At 37.3% G+C, this 20067-nt stretch overlaps 1 protein-coding gene across 4 annotated transcripts in view; it reads left to right on the plus strand.

Moving 5' to 3' along the window:
* The window catches only part of ZNF106 (zinc finger protein 106), a 56115-nt gene that overhangs the window by 25404 nt on the left and 10644 nt on the right, over positions 1-20067 (plus strand). For 3 of the 4 annotated variants that reach the window (XM_072962604.1, XM_006201695.4, XM_072962605.1), the window contains 11 exons: positions 88-2271; positions 3472-4105; positions 5310-5379; positions 6757-6911; positions 6995-7055; positions 7521-7859; positions 9498-10278; positions 10622-10677; positions 11506-11651; positions 13149-13283; positions 19171-19287. In XM_072962604.1, coding sequence (XP_072818705.1) covers positions 88-2271; positions 3472-4105; positions 5310-5379; positions 6757-6911; positions 6995-7055; positions 7521-7859; positions 9498-10278; positions 10622-10677; positions 11506-11651; positions 13149-13283; positions 19171-19287 — 4678 coding nt within the window. The remainder of the gene's footprint in view (positions 1-87; positions 2272-3471; positions 4106-5309; positions 5380-6756; positions 6912-6994; positions 7056-7520; positions 7860-9497; positions 10279-10621; positions 10678-11505; positions 11652-13148; positions 13284-19170; positions 19288-20067) is intronic. The other variant, XM_031672899.2, reaches the window with a different exon arrangement.

Below are 20067 nucleotides of genomic sequence, written 5' to 3' on the forward strand. Positions count from 1 at the left end.
GGCACAATGAAAGTTTGGTGGGTTATGCTTTGAAAGGGACCGTAAGAACTCCTTTAAATCACTAATGAAAGACTGCTTTTCTTCCAGACAAGAAGAACCTTCCACTAGCAGCCAAGAAATAAAATCTGATGACAGGCGACCCCAATGGAGACGAGAAGACCGAATTCCTTACCAGGACAGAGAGAGCTACAGTCAGCCACCATGGCATCATCGTGGACCTCCTCAGCGGGACTGGAAATGGGAGAAAGATGGCTTTAATAATACTAGGAAAAACAGCTTCCCACATCCTTTAAGGAATAGTGGTGGACCAAGAGGATTTTCCGGGTGGCATAAGGGTGTTGCAGGAGGCTCCTCAACTTGGTTTCACAACCATAGTAATTCTGGAGGTGGTTGGCATTCAAATAGTGGAATGGTAGATTGGAATCATAATGGTACAGGAAGGAATTCCAGTTGGCATTCTGAAGGAACAGGTGGCTTTTCCAGTTGGCATATGAACAGCAGTAACGGAAACTGGAAATCCAATGTACGTAGTACAAATAGCTGGAATTACAGTGGCCCCGGAGACAAATTTCAACCAGGCAGAAACAGAAGTTCTAACTGTCAAATGGAAGACATGACTATGCTATGGAACAAGAAGACTAAGTCAAACAAATACAATCAAGAGAGATACAATTGGCAGCGGCAAGAAAATGACAAAGTTGGTACAGTTGCCACATATAGAGGTCCTTCCGAAGGATTTACAAGTGATAAGTTTCCTTCAGAAGGCCTGCTTGACTTCAGTTTTGAGCAGCTGGAAAGCCAAACCACTAAACAAACAGACACCATAGCTTCCAAAATTGGTGGGAAGAATGGCAGTGTAGCGAGGGAGAAGCTTCGTCGCTGGACTCCTTATCCTTCCCAGAAGACTCCGGATTTACAATCAGGAATGAAAGAAGTCACTGGTAGCAAGTCAGAAAAAACAGATAAGCCTTTATTTAATTTTAGCTTGACAACCACAGGAAAACAAGAGCCCCAAATTGATGAAGCAAATAATTCCCCCATATTGAAAACACAAAAAGAAACGCATACTGGATCTCTTAATCACAAAGCCATTCCTGACTGCACTACTTCCTGTGAGGTGGTGAAAGAAGTCCCCATTACAGAAAAACCTGAACAAGAGCATAACTTAAATAAGGTGCCATCATTAACCAACCCCCTCCTTCCAGTTCCAATCACCAAATCAATTCCTCAAAAGCAAGAGTCAAAGAATCCCTCAAAAAACACCAAAACAAATTCTTATTTTCCTGGAGAATGCTCAAATCCCTTGAACAAACCCACTGTGGAAGATAATCATGGTTCTTCTTACATATCCAAATTGCGAAATTCATGTCCTCGTGTTTTAAAAGGGAATAAAAGTACTTTTGGACCTCAGAGGGAATCTGATGAAAATGTAAGTGATACTTTACAAAAAGCCAAAGAGGTGCTACAGTGTCGTGAGTCATTGCAAAATCCGCTTCTTAGCACTCCTAAAAGGACCAGGAACTATGCAAAAGCAAGTAGGAATGTAGAAGAGTCTGAAAAAGGATCTTTGAAGATTGAATTTCAGGTACATGCGTTAGAAGATGAAAGTGATGGAGAGATATCTGACACAGAAAATCATGAAACAAAAATTAGAGCTCTAGGTTCTGCAACTACAGAAGTTTTACCCTGCAGCACTCATGCTGCTGATGATAAAAAGGGGGGTGACGAAAACCTGAAAACACCTAGAAAATCATCCACTTCCCCGTGTAATTCAACAGTTCACCAGAAGGAATCTGAGTTACAGACAACATCTGTAGTCAGCCCACACTCTGGCTTACTGCTCGATTTGAAAACCCCTCTAGAAGATGCACAGGTTGATGACCCAGTTAAATCTCATGTATCTTATGAAACAGAAGGCTTTGAGAGTACTAGCTTGGATGCAGAGCTTCAAAAAAGCGATACAGGTCAGCCCTCAGGCCCTCTCCTGCCTGAACTCAGTAAGCTTGGCTTTCCTGCCTCGCTCCAGAGAGATCTAACCAGACACATTAGCTTGAAGAGCAAAGCTGGAGCACACCTTCCTGAGCCAAACCTCAACAGTGCTCGCCGCATTCGCAATATCAGTGGTCACCGAAAGGGCGAGACAGAGAAGGAATCTGGGCTCAAGCCAACCCTTCGGCAGATTCTAAATGCATCTCGGAGAAACGTCAACTGGGAACAAGTCATTCAGCAAGTAACCAAGAAAAAGCAAGAGCTAGGCAAAGGCTTACCCAGGTGTGTGCCTCTTTTCAGTATCCACTTCTTTTTTTCTTTTAAACTTACTCTTTGACCTTGGTCAAGAGAATTCTACTTGTTAAATTTAATTAAATATTTGCAAAAAGTATGCGTTGTAGATGTCTGGTTTAAATATCTAAGGGTGACTGCTATTCTATACAAATGGAATAAAATGTTTCTTACGGAATTTAGGTTAAAAAGAAGGAAACCTACTTCTGAGAAATGAGATGGGGACATAGAAAAAAACCATGGGAAATCCAGCGCTTTGGTGATAAGGGCCATAAAGTGACAGCATAAAAAAGTTTATCTATTAATCTATATCTAACTGTAGATCTTAATGAGTGATATAACTTTTAGGTATAATTGTTCTCATTACCTTTTACTTAGAATCTATGTTTGGTTATCCTTCTCTCTTTACTCTGGACATTGTATTTGTGATCACAAAATACTTTCTCTTAAGTACTTGTGTAGTAGTTTGGCTATTCATCTCAGTTTGAGGCATTAAACGTTTTCTGAATGGTAAAGCAGCATTCAACATAGCTTTGCCACTTGAAAATCGTCCTGCTACTTACATAGCCCTCCAGGCTTAAATTTCTAGCCTTGTTGACATAATGTATTTATTGTATCGTAACTTGTGAGTATTATTGAGATTATAAAGTTCTTAGCATGGTGTCTGCCACTTGTGAATGCTCAATAAAAATTTTTGTTTGTTTTTTTATTCATTTGCTGTTAAAAATTACATATTGTTGGTTTAGAGCTCCATATTCAGTAAAACCCTCAGTTTTTACTCCCTTTTTGTACATAGCTGTATATAAATATCTAATTAGAAATTTAAATAATAAAATTAGATATTTAAATACAGTTACTGAATTTATATACCCCTGTGGATTTTACCACCTCTGGAATATTGGGAGGGTTCTTGACCTTGAATTGTATATTTTTTTTAATCAGATACATTGATTCAACTAATGTTTGAGTTCATAGTGTATGCATGACACTCCTACTATCCTGTTAGTGGTGGTACTTGTTACATTACAATACTTAGAATTGCTTTATGTTTGGAACTCTCACTGGACTGTGAGCTTCTTGAGGGCAAAACCATCTTATTTTTATTTGTAACCTCAGTGCTTAATAGAGTCTGGCACTTTGTAGTGTCCCCCTCTCCCAGCCATGTCTGATTTTTTTTTTTTCTTTCTTGAGGTTTGGCATAGAAATGGTGCCTCTAGTTCAAAATGAACAAGAGGTCTTGGATTTGGATGGAGAGCCTGATCTGTCTAATCTAGAAGGATTCCAGTGGGAAGGTGTTTCCATTTCTTCATCACCTGGCTTGGCAAGGAAGCGAAGCCTTTCAGAGAGCAGTGTGATCGTGGACAGGGCTCCTTCTGTGTATACCTTCTTCAGTGAGGAAGGTACAGGCAAAGAAAATGAGCCACAGCAGATTTTTTCACCTAATAACTCGTTGAGATCTGCGCAGAGTCAGAAAACAACCATGGGCCTTAAGCAGGAAGTGACACCTCTGGCTGCATCCCTGAGAACAGGTGAAAGGGCTGAAAATGTTGCTACTAGAAGACGACATAGTGTGCAATTATCATCTGATCGTGCAACACCTTTGATACATTTGACAAAAGACCTGCATAGCCAAGAGAGCTCTACACCACCTCCAGAGAATCACAATGCCCAGGAGAGTAACGGAGAAGGAAATTCTTTATCATCAAATGTATCCCCAGCCCTTGGAATCTCCAGTTTGGCAGATGCAGCCACAGACAGTAGCTATACCTCTGGTGCTGAACAGAATGACAGTCAGAGTATTAGAAAGAAACGAAGAGCCACTGGAGTGAGTATGATTGCTGTGCTTTTTGTAGAACATTTCACGCGGTGACTTGGCTGTGATAAGAAAGACTTAACTGTTTCAATTATTCTTGGGTATCTGGGGTTGCCATTCTCCCTACTCTGGAGTAGATTTCTGAGGCTCTTACTCTTAACTTTCATATTGTTATCCTGCCGGTTTCTTTCACTGAGTAACTCTACTAAGTTAGATGTAATTGAATATGAATGTACAGTACTAGGAAAATATGAAGTCATCTCTAAAACTAGTCTCTAAGCCAGTGATTTCTTTGTATCACCTGACCAAGCAATGAACCACATCTTCAGCTGTAACTTTATCTGCTTTCATGATGCATTCTGTACTGCTGCTGAGGAAAGCTGCTCTAGTGTTGCATTTTGGGGCATGTATGCTTGTCAGACTCAGGACTACTAGACTTAGCACTAAGGTAGTTTTAATATTATGAGAGTACATCTATATGAACATAGTCTTAGGAATATTTTTAGCCTCTGTTACTCTATCTTTTATACTTCAGTTACCCAGCCTGGTCCTTTTAGAATTCATTCTTTCACTGATGCCACTTCTCTTTTGGCACCTCTGTTACGAATATTGCTTAAAACCCTTTCAGGAACCTTTTCTGACAAAAAGGAGTTGCTGTTGGTGATACAGTCTGAAATCTGGCACTGTGAGAAAATGGGCTGTTTCCTTTAACATTGAGACAATATAACAAAGTAGTTAAAAGCATGGATTGTAGGTCTGGGTTCAAATTCCAACTGTACCCTTTTGAACTCGATTCTGTAGTAGATATTAGATGAGAGGTTGTCCTATGACAAGGTAATATCTTGAGGCTTGTCTCATAGACTGTTGAGCTTCTTGTTGTAAAGATTTTCTTGCTAAAATCTAAAGTAGGAACTATGAAGTTAGATACATGTATTACTAACCTTTACCAAAGTGAAATGCATTGCCTAACCCCTGTGGACTTTACCACCTCTGGAATATTGAGAGGGTTCTTGATCTTGAATTGTATGTATTTTTTTAATCAGGTACATTCATTCTACTAATAGAGTTCATACCATGTGCATGACACTCCTACTATCCTGTTAGAGGTGGTAGCAATAATGAAGAATAATGTATGAGTAAGAATTAATTCTTTCTTCCCTCCTGGATAATGACCTTTAACATATTTAATATTATTCAGTTTTCTTTCTCTCCTTAGGATGGATCTTCACCTGAACTCCCAAGTCTCGAAAGAAAAAATAAAAGAAGGAAAATTAAAGGAAAGAAAGGTATAGTATAGAATATTCTGTAGGAAAGAAACTGTTATTACAGCAGTTCAGCCTTTTTACAACTCAACACAAAGTGTACCTTATCAAACATGGATCGCCCATTTATTTATTTGCTTTTTTGTTGTCTTCCTTAAGGACATAGAAAAAGTTTGATTTCCTAGTATATCCATTTGCAGCTATAGAAGAAATATATGATGCCACTTGTACCTGTAAACTAAAGTTAATGTATATCTTGGACAAATTGAGTTCAGTATAAAGCCAGAAAGAAAGTCTCACTGGGCTTTTTCAGTGGAATGAAGAGGAATAGGGCATTTAGTAAAAATTTTGTCCCTCTTGGTCATTTATAGCCATTTCTCCCACTTTCCATTTTTGAGGCATCTTGGTTGCTTTTCTCATGTGAATTAAGGAGAGAAGTTATTAGTGTGGCTTCCTGACTAATATGCTTTTATGCTTTTTTTTGCTCTCCACTGACTCTAACCCATTCCACTGTTAGGGCTAGTGTAGGAAGTGATTGGATGAACCTTGGGTGATCAGATGAACCTTGGGTGGTTGGATGTGATGGGTAAGGTAGGAGTCAGGGATGACCCTTGTTTCTGTCTGGGGCAGTTGTGTGGATGATGGTATTATTTGCAGGGCTAGAAAATTTCATGAGAGTTGCAGATTGAGGGTAGAGGAAGATGGCAAGTTCCCTTTTGGATCCCTTGCATTAAAGGACTTTAGAGATACCTAGGTAGAGATACCAGGTTGGTAGTTGGATATATGGGTCTGGAGTTTAGGGGAGAGGTCTTGGCATATTGGATAGGAAAGAGACAAACACAGAAGTGACAAATACATACACATAGTAGAAAATTTTTGCGAGGCAGCTTAAATGTACTATTTCAAAGCTATATTTTCTTTAAGGTGCCTCCTCTAATAGAGGGAACTATTTTAAATTAACAGATTAGAAAAATACGGATCGGGAGGAAAGTGCAAGCAGTTCAGGTCTGACACCTAATCTAAGCAAAAGCCTTGGGTAAAGAGTGTAGTAGATAAAGGAAGATGGAAAATGAAACCTGCAACAGCTGATTTGCCGGGGGCAGAGATTTCACTTGAAAGTGTCCTGGTGGAAGGTGGGATTTGGTAATATGGTACCCTGTGGTGGTACACTTACCTAGGAGACACCTCCATCATACCAGCTCTTACTTTCCGTTTCTGACACTAACAACATCAGGCTTGACTACATGGTTTGTGAAATTTGATGAGTCTCCCTCTAGTGACCTACTGCGGAGAATATAAAGGTTTATCCTAGATAATTGATGTAGTTGCATCTTCTGAGAAGCTGTATTATTAAAGAGAAGTCTCCAGTATTAAACTGAACTTAATGGTTTCTTTTGACAGAACGTTCTCAAGTTGACCAGCTGCTGAATATTTCTTTAAGGGAGGAAGAACTAAGCAAATCATTGCAGTGCATGGATAACAATCTTCTGCAAGCCCGTGCAGCACTTCAGACAGCTTATGTTGAAGTTCAGAGGCTACTTATGCTCAAGCAGCAGGTAACAGCAGATGGGACGTTTAATGAAAATGGATTATCTTGAAGTTGGACTTCAGAATGCTTAACAAAATACTTTATTTTTAGATAACTATGGAGATGAGTGCACTGAGGACCCACAGAATACAGATTCTACAGGGATTACAAGGTACTCAGAGAATCTGATGGATTGGGCCCTCTGTAGCTTATTGCTTTTTTGCTCACTATAGAGGGGGATTAAAGTAGTCATGAAAAAGGTCATTTGATTTCTTTCATGTCTCCTTGGTTTCATCCTTCTGTAGGAAGGCCTGTGAGACTGTATATCCCCAAAACGCTTAGCAGTGGAGACGGTATGTTAACAGAAAGAGACTTAGATTAGGAATCCCAAAATGTGTATTCAAATATTGAGTCCTGCATTATGACTTTGAATAAGTCACTAAAATCTGAAAAGTTGGAATATTAATGCCTGTTCTGTCTGTATCCTGGGTGGTTGTATAGCTTATGTAACTATCTATTTTGAAGAATTTTGAGGGACTTTAAAATTCTCTTGTAATCTTTAAAAATACAAATTGGCTCAGAAGTGAGTGACTTTTCAGGTAATATTTTTGCATTTGTGTGTGTGTTTCCATTCTAGAAACATACGAACCTTCTCAGCGCCCAGACCAGGTTCCGTGTAGCCTTACACGAGAACAAAGGAGTGTTAGATCTCAGTCATCTGCTGATGCCACACTGCTGCCTGCTCCCTTTTTCCCAGTTTTTCTGGAACCTCCATCTTCCCATATGTCTCCATCATCCACTGGAACCCCTCTCCAAGTACTCACATCTACTTTCCAAACCCCTGGCAGCGTTCCTGCTCCAGACTCATCAGTTCAGATTAAACAGGAACCCATGTCTCCTGAACAGGATGAGGATGTGGATGCTGTGTCACAAGGCTCTGCTTGCATTTTGTCCAAGGAATTACTGCAAGCTAATAGTATGTAAATTTCCTCTGGGTTAAGGGCAGCTCTATAGTGGGTCTGGGGCAATTTTATATCAGTGCTGTAACATCATACTTGTCCATTAAAACTAAAGTTACTACAGTTTTTCTTGAAGTTTCCTTATTCAGGAGGATTATTTAAATATTAACTTTTCCTTATTTTCTTTAATGTAGGATTACTGAATTGACTTTGGATTCACACCTAACAGGTTCCATTTTTTAGGATTGGTGAAGAATTATTTGGTTTTTGTGAGATAAGTGGCATTGAAGTTGTTCAGTCAATTTTTTTTAGATATGATGCAGCCTCTGAATTTCTCTGTACCTACCTGTCTTTATCATTTCAACTACAAACCAGGATTAATATAGACCTGAGGGGCAGGTGGCCATGATGAAAGGCAGAGGACTCTGGGGCTTGGAATCACCTAATAGGAACTTGGGTGATTTGGGGAAATAGCCAGGGTTTTTACTCTTAAGTGAAGTTTGTATTGTGAGAATGGTACTATGTTGAAAATTAAGTAAAAAGCAAATAAATTGACATTGTGCAATTTTTTTTTAGAGCAAAAACAAAGTCTTAAGAATTACCCTAGATTTCGCCACCTGTTGCAACACTAATCATTGATACCTATATCAAATGCGTATTATCTCTCATGTTGAATTTTGTTACTTTTATGTGGATAGAATTTAGTATTTTTTTAAAAACTTGTAGTATTTTTCCCCCAAAATAGCTTTTATTAGATTTTCTTTTGATTGCAAAAGTAATTCATGTTCACTGTAAAATATTGGGAAACTATAAAAATGTAGATTCATTATTTTGTTACATATTTCAGTCTTAAATTATAAATGTGTTTACATGGAGCCTTTATACAAAGGATGACTTGTATTCTGTTATAACTTGACTTTTTCCCACTTACTTAATCATGATCATTTCCCTGTGATATAAAAATAATTCATCTAAAATGTTGTTTCACTGGTTTCATGATATTTCAGAAGTTGCACAATACTCTGGATATGTAAATAATTTATATGATCTCCTTTGAATATTTAGGTTTTTTCCCCTTTTTTTGTATTCTGCACTACATTATATATGTCTTTGACTATGTCTGTAATTATTTCATCAGTTTAAATTCCTAGACATGAAATAACTAAGTCAAAGAAAATAGACACTTTTAAGTCAGCTGACTTTTAAACTACTAGTATGTAGCTAAATTGGACAATATATAAGTAAAGTGCATAGTAAAAAACTTCTAAAAAATAAAGGGGAAAGCACTTCAGCTAAATAGATATATGAGAGTCTACTAAGAGTAAAACACATTATTTAATATGTGGCCCTTTCAAACTAGAAAGAAAAAAGATCAATAGAAACAATCCCTGCCCATAAAAGGAGCTTTTTTAGAGTACAAGACATGCATGTTATTTGTGAGATTAATGCAAGACAAAGTGTGTAAGTATTATCATAGAAATTTGTGTAGGTTATGGGAAACTGAGGGGTGAGATAACAGCTTTAGCAGTCGTGGTTTAGTTAACATGTTATCCAAATGTCATTGTTTGGTAGAAATTCAGTGATAATTGCAGTTTATGACTATAAATGGCAGAAACACAAAAAAATGCGGTAATTTTTTTTCTTTCTCAATTCAGGAGAGATCAGTGACAGTTGTCCAGTTTATCCAGTCATCACTGCAGCATTGTCCATATCAGAGCTAACAGAAAGGTTCCATGAGCCTAGCCAAGAACTTAAACTTTCCATGGAGCAAGAAAATACCAGAAATGGAGGGGACACCCCCCCTTCTCAGTCAGCTGGTCCCCCTAGCATGAACAGGGAAAGTGAAGAGCCATCCAGAGGCAACAGCGGGTCTGAAGCCTGTGCTAGTTCTTTTCCAAGATTGTCCTTTGCTTCAGAAACCCCTTTAGAGAAAGAGCCCCACTCTGCAAATGACCAGCCAGAACAACAGGCTGAGTCCACTCTGACATCAGCTGAAACTAGGGGGAACAAGAAAAAGAAGAAACTTAGGAAGAAGAAAACTCTACGGGCTGCCCATGTTCCTGAGAACAGCGACACCGAACAGGATGTATTTACTGCTAAACCTGTAAGGAAAGTAAAAACTGGGAAGTCTCTTAAAGGCGCGAAAGTGACAACCTCTACCTGGGAAGATAGCAGAACTGGCCCAGAACAAGAGAGTGTCAGAGATGAGCCCGATAGTGACTCGTCTCTAGAAGTCCTAGAAATTCCTAATCCTCAGTTAGACGTGGTAGCCATTGATTCTTCTGAATCTGGAGAAGAGAAACCAGACAGCCCATCTAAAAAGGACGTTTGGAACTCCACAGAGCAAAACTCGTTAGAAGCTTCTCGCTCTGGTTGTGATGAAGTAAGCTCTACCAGTGAGATTGGCACTCGCTATAAAGATGGCATCCCTGTAAGGTAAGGCTATTTTATTGTTCCAGTCAGAAAAGTTTTCACCATTCTTTTCTTAGAAAATATAACTTTGTTAGGAATCAAAATTTTTTGAAGAATCACATTTATAGAAAATCGGTAGGGAGTATGGATGTGGAAGAATCAAACCTTACAACAGAGATTTTCTTTCTCATTTGTGTTGTAAATATCTACTATACTTCTATTTCCTTTCATATAGAAGTTTCAGATGGAAAAATTGATCTCTTTATTTTGCCCGTTGTTTAGAACAATCCTTTGAGTCAGGAAAGTAAGTTTTACTACCTGTCCTATTCACACGGATGCTAAGAAGACTTTTGCTGTTATTTTGTAGTGTGGCAGAAACTCAGACTGTGATCTCCTCCATAAAAGGATCAAAGAATTCTTCAGGTATTTGATTATTCAGTTGTATTTAAGGGAATTACAAAAAGGCTTGCAGGGTTTAAATCTACTTAAATATGCTTACAGGGGTCGGGGACTGGTCTTCCCACCAAGGGGATTGCTTTGACCAGCAAATCCTCAAATCTTGAATTTCAGTTTCTTACTCCTATCTCTCTTATCTGGCTCTCTTACTTGTTCAACTATTAGTTCGGTTAGCCTTCTGGATCTTTGGTTCCCACATCTGTGGATTCAGTAGATTGTGTAATACACATTTACTGAAAAAAATGTGTGTGTAAGTGGACCTGCACAGTTCAAACTGTGTTGTTCAAGGTCAGCTGTAAATGGGAGGATGTGTGTAGGTTACATGCAAATACTATACCATTTTATATAAGAGACCTGAGCATCCCTGGATTTTTATATATATGGGAGGTTCTGGAACAAATCTCCCCTTAGAAACCAAGAGACAACTCTATTAAGATTTTGTTGGCTCTGGGGATTTCTGCTTTGAGAAGGAGCTGCGTAAAGAATGATGCCTTCCTCAACAAAATAACTGGCAGCAGAGGAGACTGGATGTGGAGAGATATTTGGAGCCTTACAGGTATCACTCAAAACTTCATTGTCTAAGTATATATCTTTTTCCTAAGTGAAAGGTCTTCCCTGCTTTCTCTTATTATGAAATCTTCAGAATGGAGATCACTAATGAAAAATGTGATGTTTTGCTGAGGGAATGAGGCTTTAAGGAGAATCCAGGGACCACTTTATTGTAGTGGTTTTAATTTTGGAGTATCTTTTCAGAAACAAGCAGACATGTTTCTGAAGCATATTCTTATTTTCTAGAAATATCTTCAGAGCCAGGAGATGATGATGAGCCCACAGAAGGGAGCTTTGAGGGGCACCAAGCTGCAGTGAATGCAATTCAAATATTTGGGAACTTACTCTATACTTGCTCAGCAGATAAAACTGTCCGAGCTTATAATCTGGTGGTAAGTTAATATATCAGTCTGAATGTTTTTGGTTGTTTGCAGGCTTTAGAAACTCTAGCTTGTACTCCCTTAAACAATTGAAGTTTATTTGCTGCCCACAGATGGAATGGGCTTTAAACTAACTTTAGATACAATTGATCTGATGGCTCACTAGGGTCAATGGGGACTTAATTTCTTTCTGTCTGTCCACTCTGCCTTCTCTGGTATCCTTCTTCCTAAAGCTAATTCTCCTCCTGTTCACAGGTAGATGTCAGAGGCCACCAGAGTTTCTTTTCCCTCCCACCACCAAAAAAGAGCCCTGTGCTTTCCTCCCTGAATAATCACTTGGCAAAAGGAGATGAGGTTATAACAATACATTTGGGCTGGTCAGGCCCCAGCCTTTGGGTTGGCGATTAGGTCAATACCATAGCTGCTACATAATAGAGAAGGGATACAATGCATATTGGGAAAGTATTAGAGGAGTCGTTTTCCCTGAGGGTCAATTAATTGTCCCAAGTTATTAAGAGAAGCAACAGTTTTCCACTGCTCCACACTTAGTATAATCTGATGCTCATTATTCTCAGCTGCCATAGAATGGACTTGTGAGTTTTGAATTTAGTATACGTCATACCAACTCTGTTTATAAACAATGATTTTAATGAAGAAACTTTAGGAACACTATGTTGTCTGAACAAACACTGTGAAAATATTTGAAATTGATGAAAGTCCTTGGAAATCAAAAGATTAGATGATCGAATATATGTGTATATATGCATGACTGGGACATTGTGCTGTACACCAGAAATTGACACATTATAACTGACTGTACTTCAGTTAAATAAATGAAGATTAGATGATGAACCAAGAAAATGTGTTTGCTGTGAGCAAGGGGTATATAGATTCCTTTAGCTTAATGATGTGAGGGGCAACAGGGATGACTGAAGGAGAAAACAATGATTCTAGGAGGTATGAGTGTAAGATTTGGGAATTGGCTTTAACTTTAAATTGCAAGATATATGCATTCTAAATAGATATCAGTATGGGCATAGTTAACAGGATGTTCCCTTATGAAACCACAACTGGACCACTAGGACCTGTGGGGGCACCTGACATGTCTTTGAATATTTGTGGAGCATTGTCACAAGCTACTGATCAAATGTAGGAACTTATCTGGGTAATTAGCTGTAATTTGGATTTGCTAGATTTTTGGTCCACATGTTGGAGATCCTTGCCCTAGATGTTAGTTAAAATTCTTGCCTGTCTTAACAGCAAATTGCCATAAGTATTTTTTGGTATGACTCAGTTAACGTAAAGTTGCAGGTACCTCAGTACGTGTAACTGTTTGCTGGGCATTCAGTGAACAGGAATTTACTGAACACCTTTTGATCTCAGGCACTATTCTAGGCACTGAGGATCCAACGATGAACTGTATGTTTTTGCATCCTTTTTTTTTGAAGAAATGTGTTATCTAATTTGCCTACATCCACAAGTCATGATTTGATCTCTGCTTGACTTTAGAGTCGTAAGTGCATTGGTGTCTTTGAGGGCCATACCTCCAAAGTGAACTGCCTCCTGGTCACCCAGACCTCTGGAAAGAATGCTGCCCTTTACACTGGTTCCAGTGATCACACCATTCGCTGCTATAATGTTAGGGTAAGTGGGTCCAGAGAAACGAGAAGTGAGACTATTGAACTGCTTTGGCCGTATTTACTGTGTAGAGTGGAGGCTGAAACAGATGCTTCATTCTGCTCACTTTCTTGCTTGTGCGCCTATTTTAGTACACTTGTATAACCCTTGGTAGAAATGAGGCTTAGATCTAAACCATATTTTCTGTCTCTCTCCACCAATATCTTTTCATTTACTACTTAGTTATATACTTCCCTTGATCCTTCCAACAAATATTACTCTTTTTATTTTCACATCATTTGCCAAAATTAATCCTAGACAGAAAAAGAGTTAAATGTTTAAATTTTTTAAACCAGAAGACTTAAAATTAGGTATCTCCTCTGAGAAAGAATTTTCTAACCCTAAATGCATTGAAAGAAATGAGAGGAAATAATTTGTGTTAAAAAATATATACATATATTCTTTTTTTTTTGAACACAAATGTTCATAGCAGCTTTATTTGTAATAACCAAAAACTGGAAACAACCCAAACATCAATCAACTGGTGAAATGTAAACAAATGATTTTATATCCATACAATGAACTACTTCGTAGCAATAAAAAGGAATAAACTCTTTTTTTTAACATTTTTAATTGAGTTATTGTCATTTTACAATGTTGTATCAAATTCCAGGGTACAGCACGATTTTTCAGTTATACATGAACATACATATATTCATTGTCACATGTTTTTCCCCACTGTGAGCTACCGCAAGATCTTGTATATATTTCCCTGTGCTATACAGTATAATCTTGTTTATCTATTCTGCATATGCCTGTCAGTATCTACAAATTTTGAAATCCTAGTCTGTCCCTTCCCACCCCCCACCCCCTTGGAAACCACAAATTTGTATTCTATGTCTGTGAGTCTGTTTCTGTTTTGTATTTATGTTCATTTAAAAAATTTTTTTAGATTCCACGTATGAGCAATCTCATATGGTATTTTTCTTTCTCTTTCTGGCTTTACTTAGAATGACATTCTCCAGGAACATCCATGTTGCTGCAAATGATGTTATGTTGTTGTTTTTTATGGCTGAATAGTATTCCATTGTATAAATATACCACATCTTCTTTATCCAGTCATCTGTTGATAGACATTTAGGCTGCTTCCATGTCTTGGCTACTGTAAATAGTGCTGCTATGAACATTGGGGTGCAGGTGTCTTTTTGAAGTAGGGTTCCTTCTGGATATATGCCCAGGAGTGGGATTCCTGGGTCATATGGTAAGTCTATTTCTAGTCTTTGGAGGAATCTCCATACTGTTTTCCACAGTGGCTGCACCAAACTGCATTCCCACCAGCAGTGTAGGAGGGTTCCCTTTTCTCCACAGCCTCTCCAGCAGTTGTCATTTGTGGACTTTTGAATGATGACCATTCTGGCTGGTGTGAGATGATAGCTTGTCATAGTTTTGATCTGCATTTCTCTGATAATTAGTGATACTGAGCATTTTTTCATGTGCCTGTTGATCATTTGTATTTCTTCCTTGGAGAATTGCTTGTTTAGGTCTTCTGCCCATTTTTGGATTGGGTTGTTTGTTTTTTTGTTAAGTTGTATTAGCTGCTTATGTATTCTGGAGATCAAGCCTTTGTTGGTTTCATCGTTTGCAAAAATTTTCTCCCATTCCATAGGTTGTTGTTTTGTTTTACTTATGGTTTCCTTTGCTGTGCAGAAGCTTGTAAGTTTCATTAGGTCCCATTTGTTTATCCTTGCATTTATTTCTTACATTCTTAACTTTTGAAAAGGCTTAATTATTTGAAGCAAAATTTATAATACTAAATCATTAGGTTTTTAACATATGTAGGTGGAATATGTGTGGTTAGAGGAACACAAAGGATAGAATAGTGCTGGTACAAGCTTCTTGTATTTTATTGAGAATAAGTCAGTATTAACTTGAACTAGATAGTTATAATTTAAAGAGTAATCTCTAGAGTGCTGGTTCACAACTTTCATGTGCATCAGATGGATCTGGAGAGCTTCCTGAAACATGTATTACTGGAACCCACTCCTAGAGTTTCAGGAGGCTTGGGGTAGAGCCCAAGAGTTTACATTTCTAACATGTGATATGATGCTGCTGGTCTAGGGCCCTCTGAAAACAGCTGCCCTAGAGCAGCCACTGAAAGAGTAATGCAAAGAAAGGGAGCTTAAAAATTCAATAGAGGATAGCTCACAGTGAAAAAAAAATGTGACAATGAATATATGTATGTTCATGTATAACTGAAAAATTGTGCTCTGCACTGGAATTTGATACAACATTGTAAAATGACTATAACTCAATAAAAAATGTTAAAAAAATTCAGTAGAGGAATATAAATGTCATACAAAAAACATGTGTTTAATAGGAAACAAGGCATAAATGGTGGAACAGAGAAATAAAAATGAGACAAATAGAAAGCAAATTGGAGACCTAAATCTAACCATATTTACTGATTATATTCAATGTGAATTACAGTCAAATCAAAAGACAGATTGACTAGATAAAGAACAAATACCAAAATCTATGCTGTCTACAAGACACACCCTGTGAATTCAAAGACACAAGTTGGTTGAAATAAAAGAATAGTAAAAGATGTACTATGCAAATAGTAACAAAAAAGAGCTGGAATGGTTATTGTACTGTCAGGCAAATAGACTTTTTTTCCTCCCCCTAATTCCTTCTCTCCTGCTCTATCTTTCTCTCTCTCCTTCCTTCCTTTCTCTGTTTCTTCAGGTCTCATTTAATTTTTTTTTTTAATGGAGGTACTGAGGATTGAACCTAGGACCTTGTACATGCTAAGCGTGCACTCTACCACTTGAGCTATACCCTCTCCTCTGGGTAAATAGACTTTAAGACAAGGAATACTACTGAGACAAGGCAGCATTCCATAATGATGAAAGGGGCAATACAGCAGGAATATAGAACAATTATAAATATATATACCCAGTAGCAGCTCCAAAATACATGAAGAAATACTGATAGAACTACAAGGAGAAATAAACAAATTCACAATTATGGTTGAAGGCTTTAACACCTCTCTCTCTATAATTGTTAGATTACTAAATAGCAAATCATTAAGGATGTAGAAGAACTGGACAATACCATCAGCAGGCAAGATCTAATTAACATCTGTAGACTCCTCCATCCAAAACAGCAGCATACATATATTCTTCAAGTGCGCATGAAACATTCACCCGGATAGACCACATACTAGGTCGTTAAATAAGTCTTGATCTTACTGTGAATCTTAATTAAAAGGATTGAAATCATTTAGGGTATGGTCTCCAGCCACGATGGAATTAGACATCAGTAACAGAAATTTGGGAAATCCCCAAATATGGGGAGATGAAATAAAAACTTTTAAGTTACCCGTGATTCAAAGGAGAAGTCACAGGGAAATTAGAAAGTATCTTGAACTAAATGAAAGTAAGCATACAGCTGTTGGTAGGATGCAGCTAATGGATTGCTGAGGGGGAAGTTTGTAGTTTTAAATGTTTATAGTATTTTTTAAAGAAAGATTTAAAAGCAGTTATCTAATTTTCTAAGAAAAAGAAGAAAAAGTTAAACTCCAAATAACTAAATATATAAAGGAAATAATAACAATATGGAAACCGATAATATATAAAACTGACATACAGTAAGGAAAAAGCAATGAGACCAGAAGCTAGTTTTTTGAAAAGATAAGTAAAATAAACTTACAGCTAAATTGGTCAAAACAGAGAAAAACCACAAATTTCCAGTATCCAAAATGAAAGAAGGAACCTCAACATTACTCATTTTAGTAAAAGAAACAATATATCCATCAACTAACTGATAAATGGATAAATGTGGTATATAAAAAGTAGAATAATATTAGCAACAAAAAGAAAGAAACTATTGATACATGTAGCAACATGGATGGGCCTCAGAAACATCATGATAGGTGATAGAAAGCCAGATGTAAAAGACTATATACTAAATGTTCCCTTAAAATGGAATTCTAGAAAAGGCAGAACTGTCCCAGTTGCCTGGTATGATAGTGAGGATTGACTGAAGGAGGGTATGAGGTAACTTTTTGGAGTGGTGGAAACATTCTTAAAGTTGATTGTGGTGATGGTTGCATGGCTGTGTACTTTACTAAACTTACTGAAATGTATATTTAACAGGGTGAATTTTATTATATGGAAATAATACTTAAATCTGTTGAAAATTGTAAACAAATTTTGGCAAAAAATTATCATCAGTGAAAAGAAGGAAAAACAGTTGTAACATAGGATAGGATAAACATAGGGTTAATATATGTTGTGAAGAGCTTACACCTTTGAGAAGAGAAATACTAGAATCCGTATATATACATTGGAAAAGGAAATTCCTTAAAAAGAGAATGTACAAATAACTATTTGAAAATAATACAATCTTGCCAGTAAATGGAAGTTAAAATAAAAGCTTAGGCCTGTTTTGACTTATAAAACTTGTAGAAGATTTTTCAGTATTTTTAAGAGTTCTAATACAGAGTAAAGGTTGGCATAGTAAATTCTTAACTAGTTTTTGAAATTAAAGTGTAACTTTATACAGTAAAGTACACAAATTTCAAGTACACAGCTTGATGAATTTTTACATAGGTACACATTTGTTTAACCCCCATCAAGATCAAAATATAGATCATTTCTATCCTCCTGAAGCTTCCCTCATACACCCCCCAGTCACCACCTCCTGCCAGAGATAACTTCTATCTTTATAGATTATATTTCTATGTGTTTGAACTTCATATAAATAAACCATACTGCATGCATTCTTTTACATTAGCTCACTATAATGTCTGAAATTCTTCTTTATTGTTGCATGCACCAATAGTTCTTTTTTATTATTGTATTGTTTCCCCTATTGAATTATAAAATGATCTCATATGGATGGGTTAGCCAGAGGCAACATTTGAGCATGTTCAAGTGTTTTATTTTACATTTTCATATGCAGCATTTATATTTATAATTTTATGGGCAGAAGGTAATTTAAAAGACTGACTCTTTAGATCTGAAAGAAGGTTGGGAGAAGAGATCAAAGGCTTTGATAGCCTGCAGCTTTTGTCATCTAACCCATAGCTTGTTCCATCTTGCCCACTTACAACTGTCTTGATTTTAACATCTTATCCAGACCTCTTTAAAAACCTACACTTGGGTCTTTGGTCATTATCATTCAGCAGCATTCAATCTTAAGCACTTACCATGTTACTGGTCCTGTTCTAGGTTCTAGGTCATTAGATTTGCTGGTATAATCTAGTTCTGGAAATACATGGAAATCGTTTCTTGAAGATCAGATGGAACAGTGTTTCTTTAACCTGGCTATGCATCAGAATTTCTAAGGAAATTTTTAAAAATACATATTCCAGAGTCTACTAAATTAGAGTCTCAGGGATTGGGGGTGAAGCTTGGGGTTCTATATATTTTAAAAGCTCCTTGGGTAATTATGGACCAGCTAACCTGGCACTGATTTGAAGGAAGTATTTGGGAGCTGTTGAAATAGAGAATCAGTTTCAGGAAAGCACCTATTTGATTAATGCAGTTATCATAAATACAACTATAATCTTCATTTTTCCTTTTGGACATCAAGTGAAGGTTTAACTTTATCTTTGGCAGAGGCTAAAACCTGATTCATAGTGCCCTTTAAAGAATTTCTACATTCCAAATTAGAAACATAGGTAACATTATTAGAAGTTACAATCATTTTCTGTATTATCTACAGCTTGAGAGTTTTTGGCCACATATTTCAAAGCAGAAAAAAAAGTCTAAGGTAATCTTCTACGAAGTGGAGGAAGCTACATTTTCTTCCTTATAGAAGTCATTTCACACTCTGTTTTCAGAAGGATTATTTTCACATTTTATTTGCTTTCAACCTTGGCTGATTAGGTATTGTGTACTTTTATCAGACACGAGAATGTGTGGAGCAGTTACAGCTGGATGACCGGGTTCTCTGCCTCCACAGTAGATGGCGAATTCTCTATGCAGGACTGGCAAATGGCACTGTGGTCACCTTCAACATAAAGGTTAGTGGTTGGGGAGAGAAGGCTGAATTCCCATGCCACTTGAAAATAGTGTGAGAGTGTGTGGAAAGAAGTAGAAAGCAGACATTTTTCCTGGTTGTTTTTTGGTTTTTTTGGTATGTGTGAGAAAGCAGCAGAATTAGCCACTATTCAAAAACTTTTTTTTCTGTTGTAAGTGAAACAGGATGCTGGATTCTGTCTGCTGAGGCCCAAGTGTGCCAGGACCGAAATGTAACTCTACTAAACTAAACCAAGCCTGATGATTTGGGGCCAAACAATGAGTCATAGGTTAAACTAGTCTATTTCATTTTAAGAATGGCATCATGAAAAATGAGCTTAAATTCCTTTGAGTATGACATTGATATGGTTTGGAACTGATTTAGGGTTTCATGAAGGTAGCCTGTTCTGTAAACTGAACTAAGTCAAAGGTTTGCCTTCATGCCCATGGGCCTCATTCTTTCCTAATCCCAAGACAAGTCCATTTGTTGAGCAAAACTTTACTGAGTACTGTCATATGCTTAGGAAATGAATATGGACCAGTTCTTGATGGCCCTGTGTACTTTGCTAATGTAGTTGGGCTTCATCTTGTAGACTTTAAAGTATGAGAGATATGATCCAATTTGTGTCTTAGAAAAAGTCACTTTGGAGTTGAACAGATTGGAAAATACTGGTACTAATGGAGGCAAGGAGACCATTTAGGAGGCTTTGTAACAGAAGCTGACATGAAAGATTAGATTAAGGTGAAGAGAAGGGACTGGATAAAAGATGTCATCAGAGGTAGAA

The sequence above is a fragment of the Vicugna pacos genome, chromosome 6, assembly GCF_048564905.1.
Source record: "Vicugna pacos chromosome 6, VicPac4, whole genome shotgun sequence".
In the NCBI taxonomy this organism is placed as follows: Eukaryota; Metazoa; Chordata; class Mammalia; order Artiodactyla; family Camelidae; genus Vicugna; species Vicugna pacos.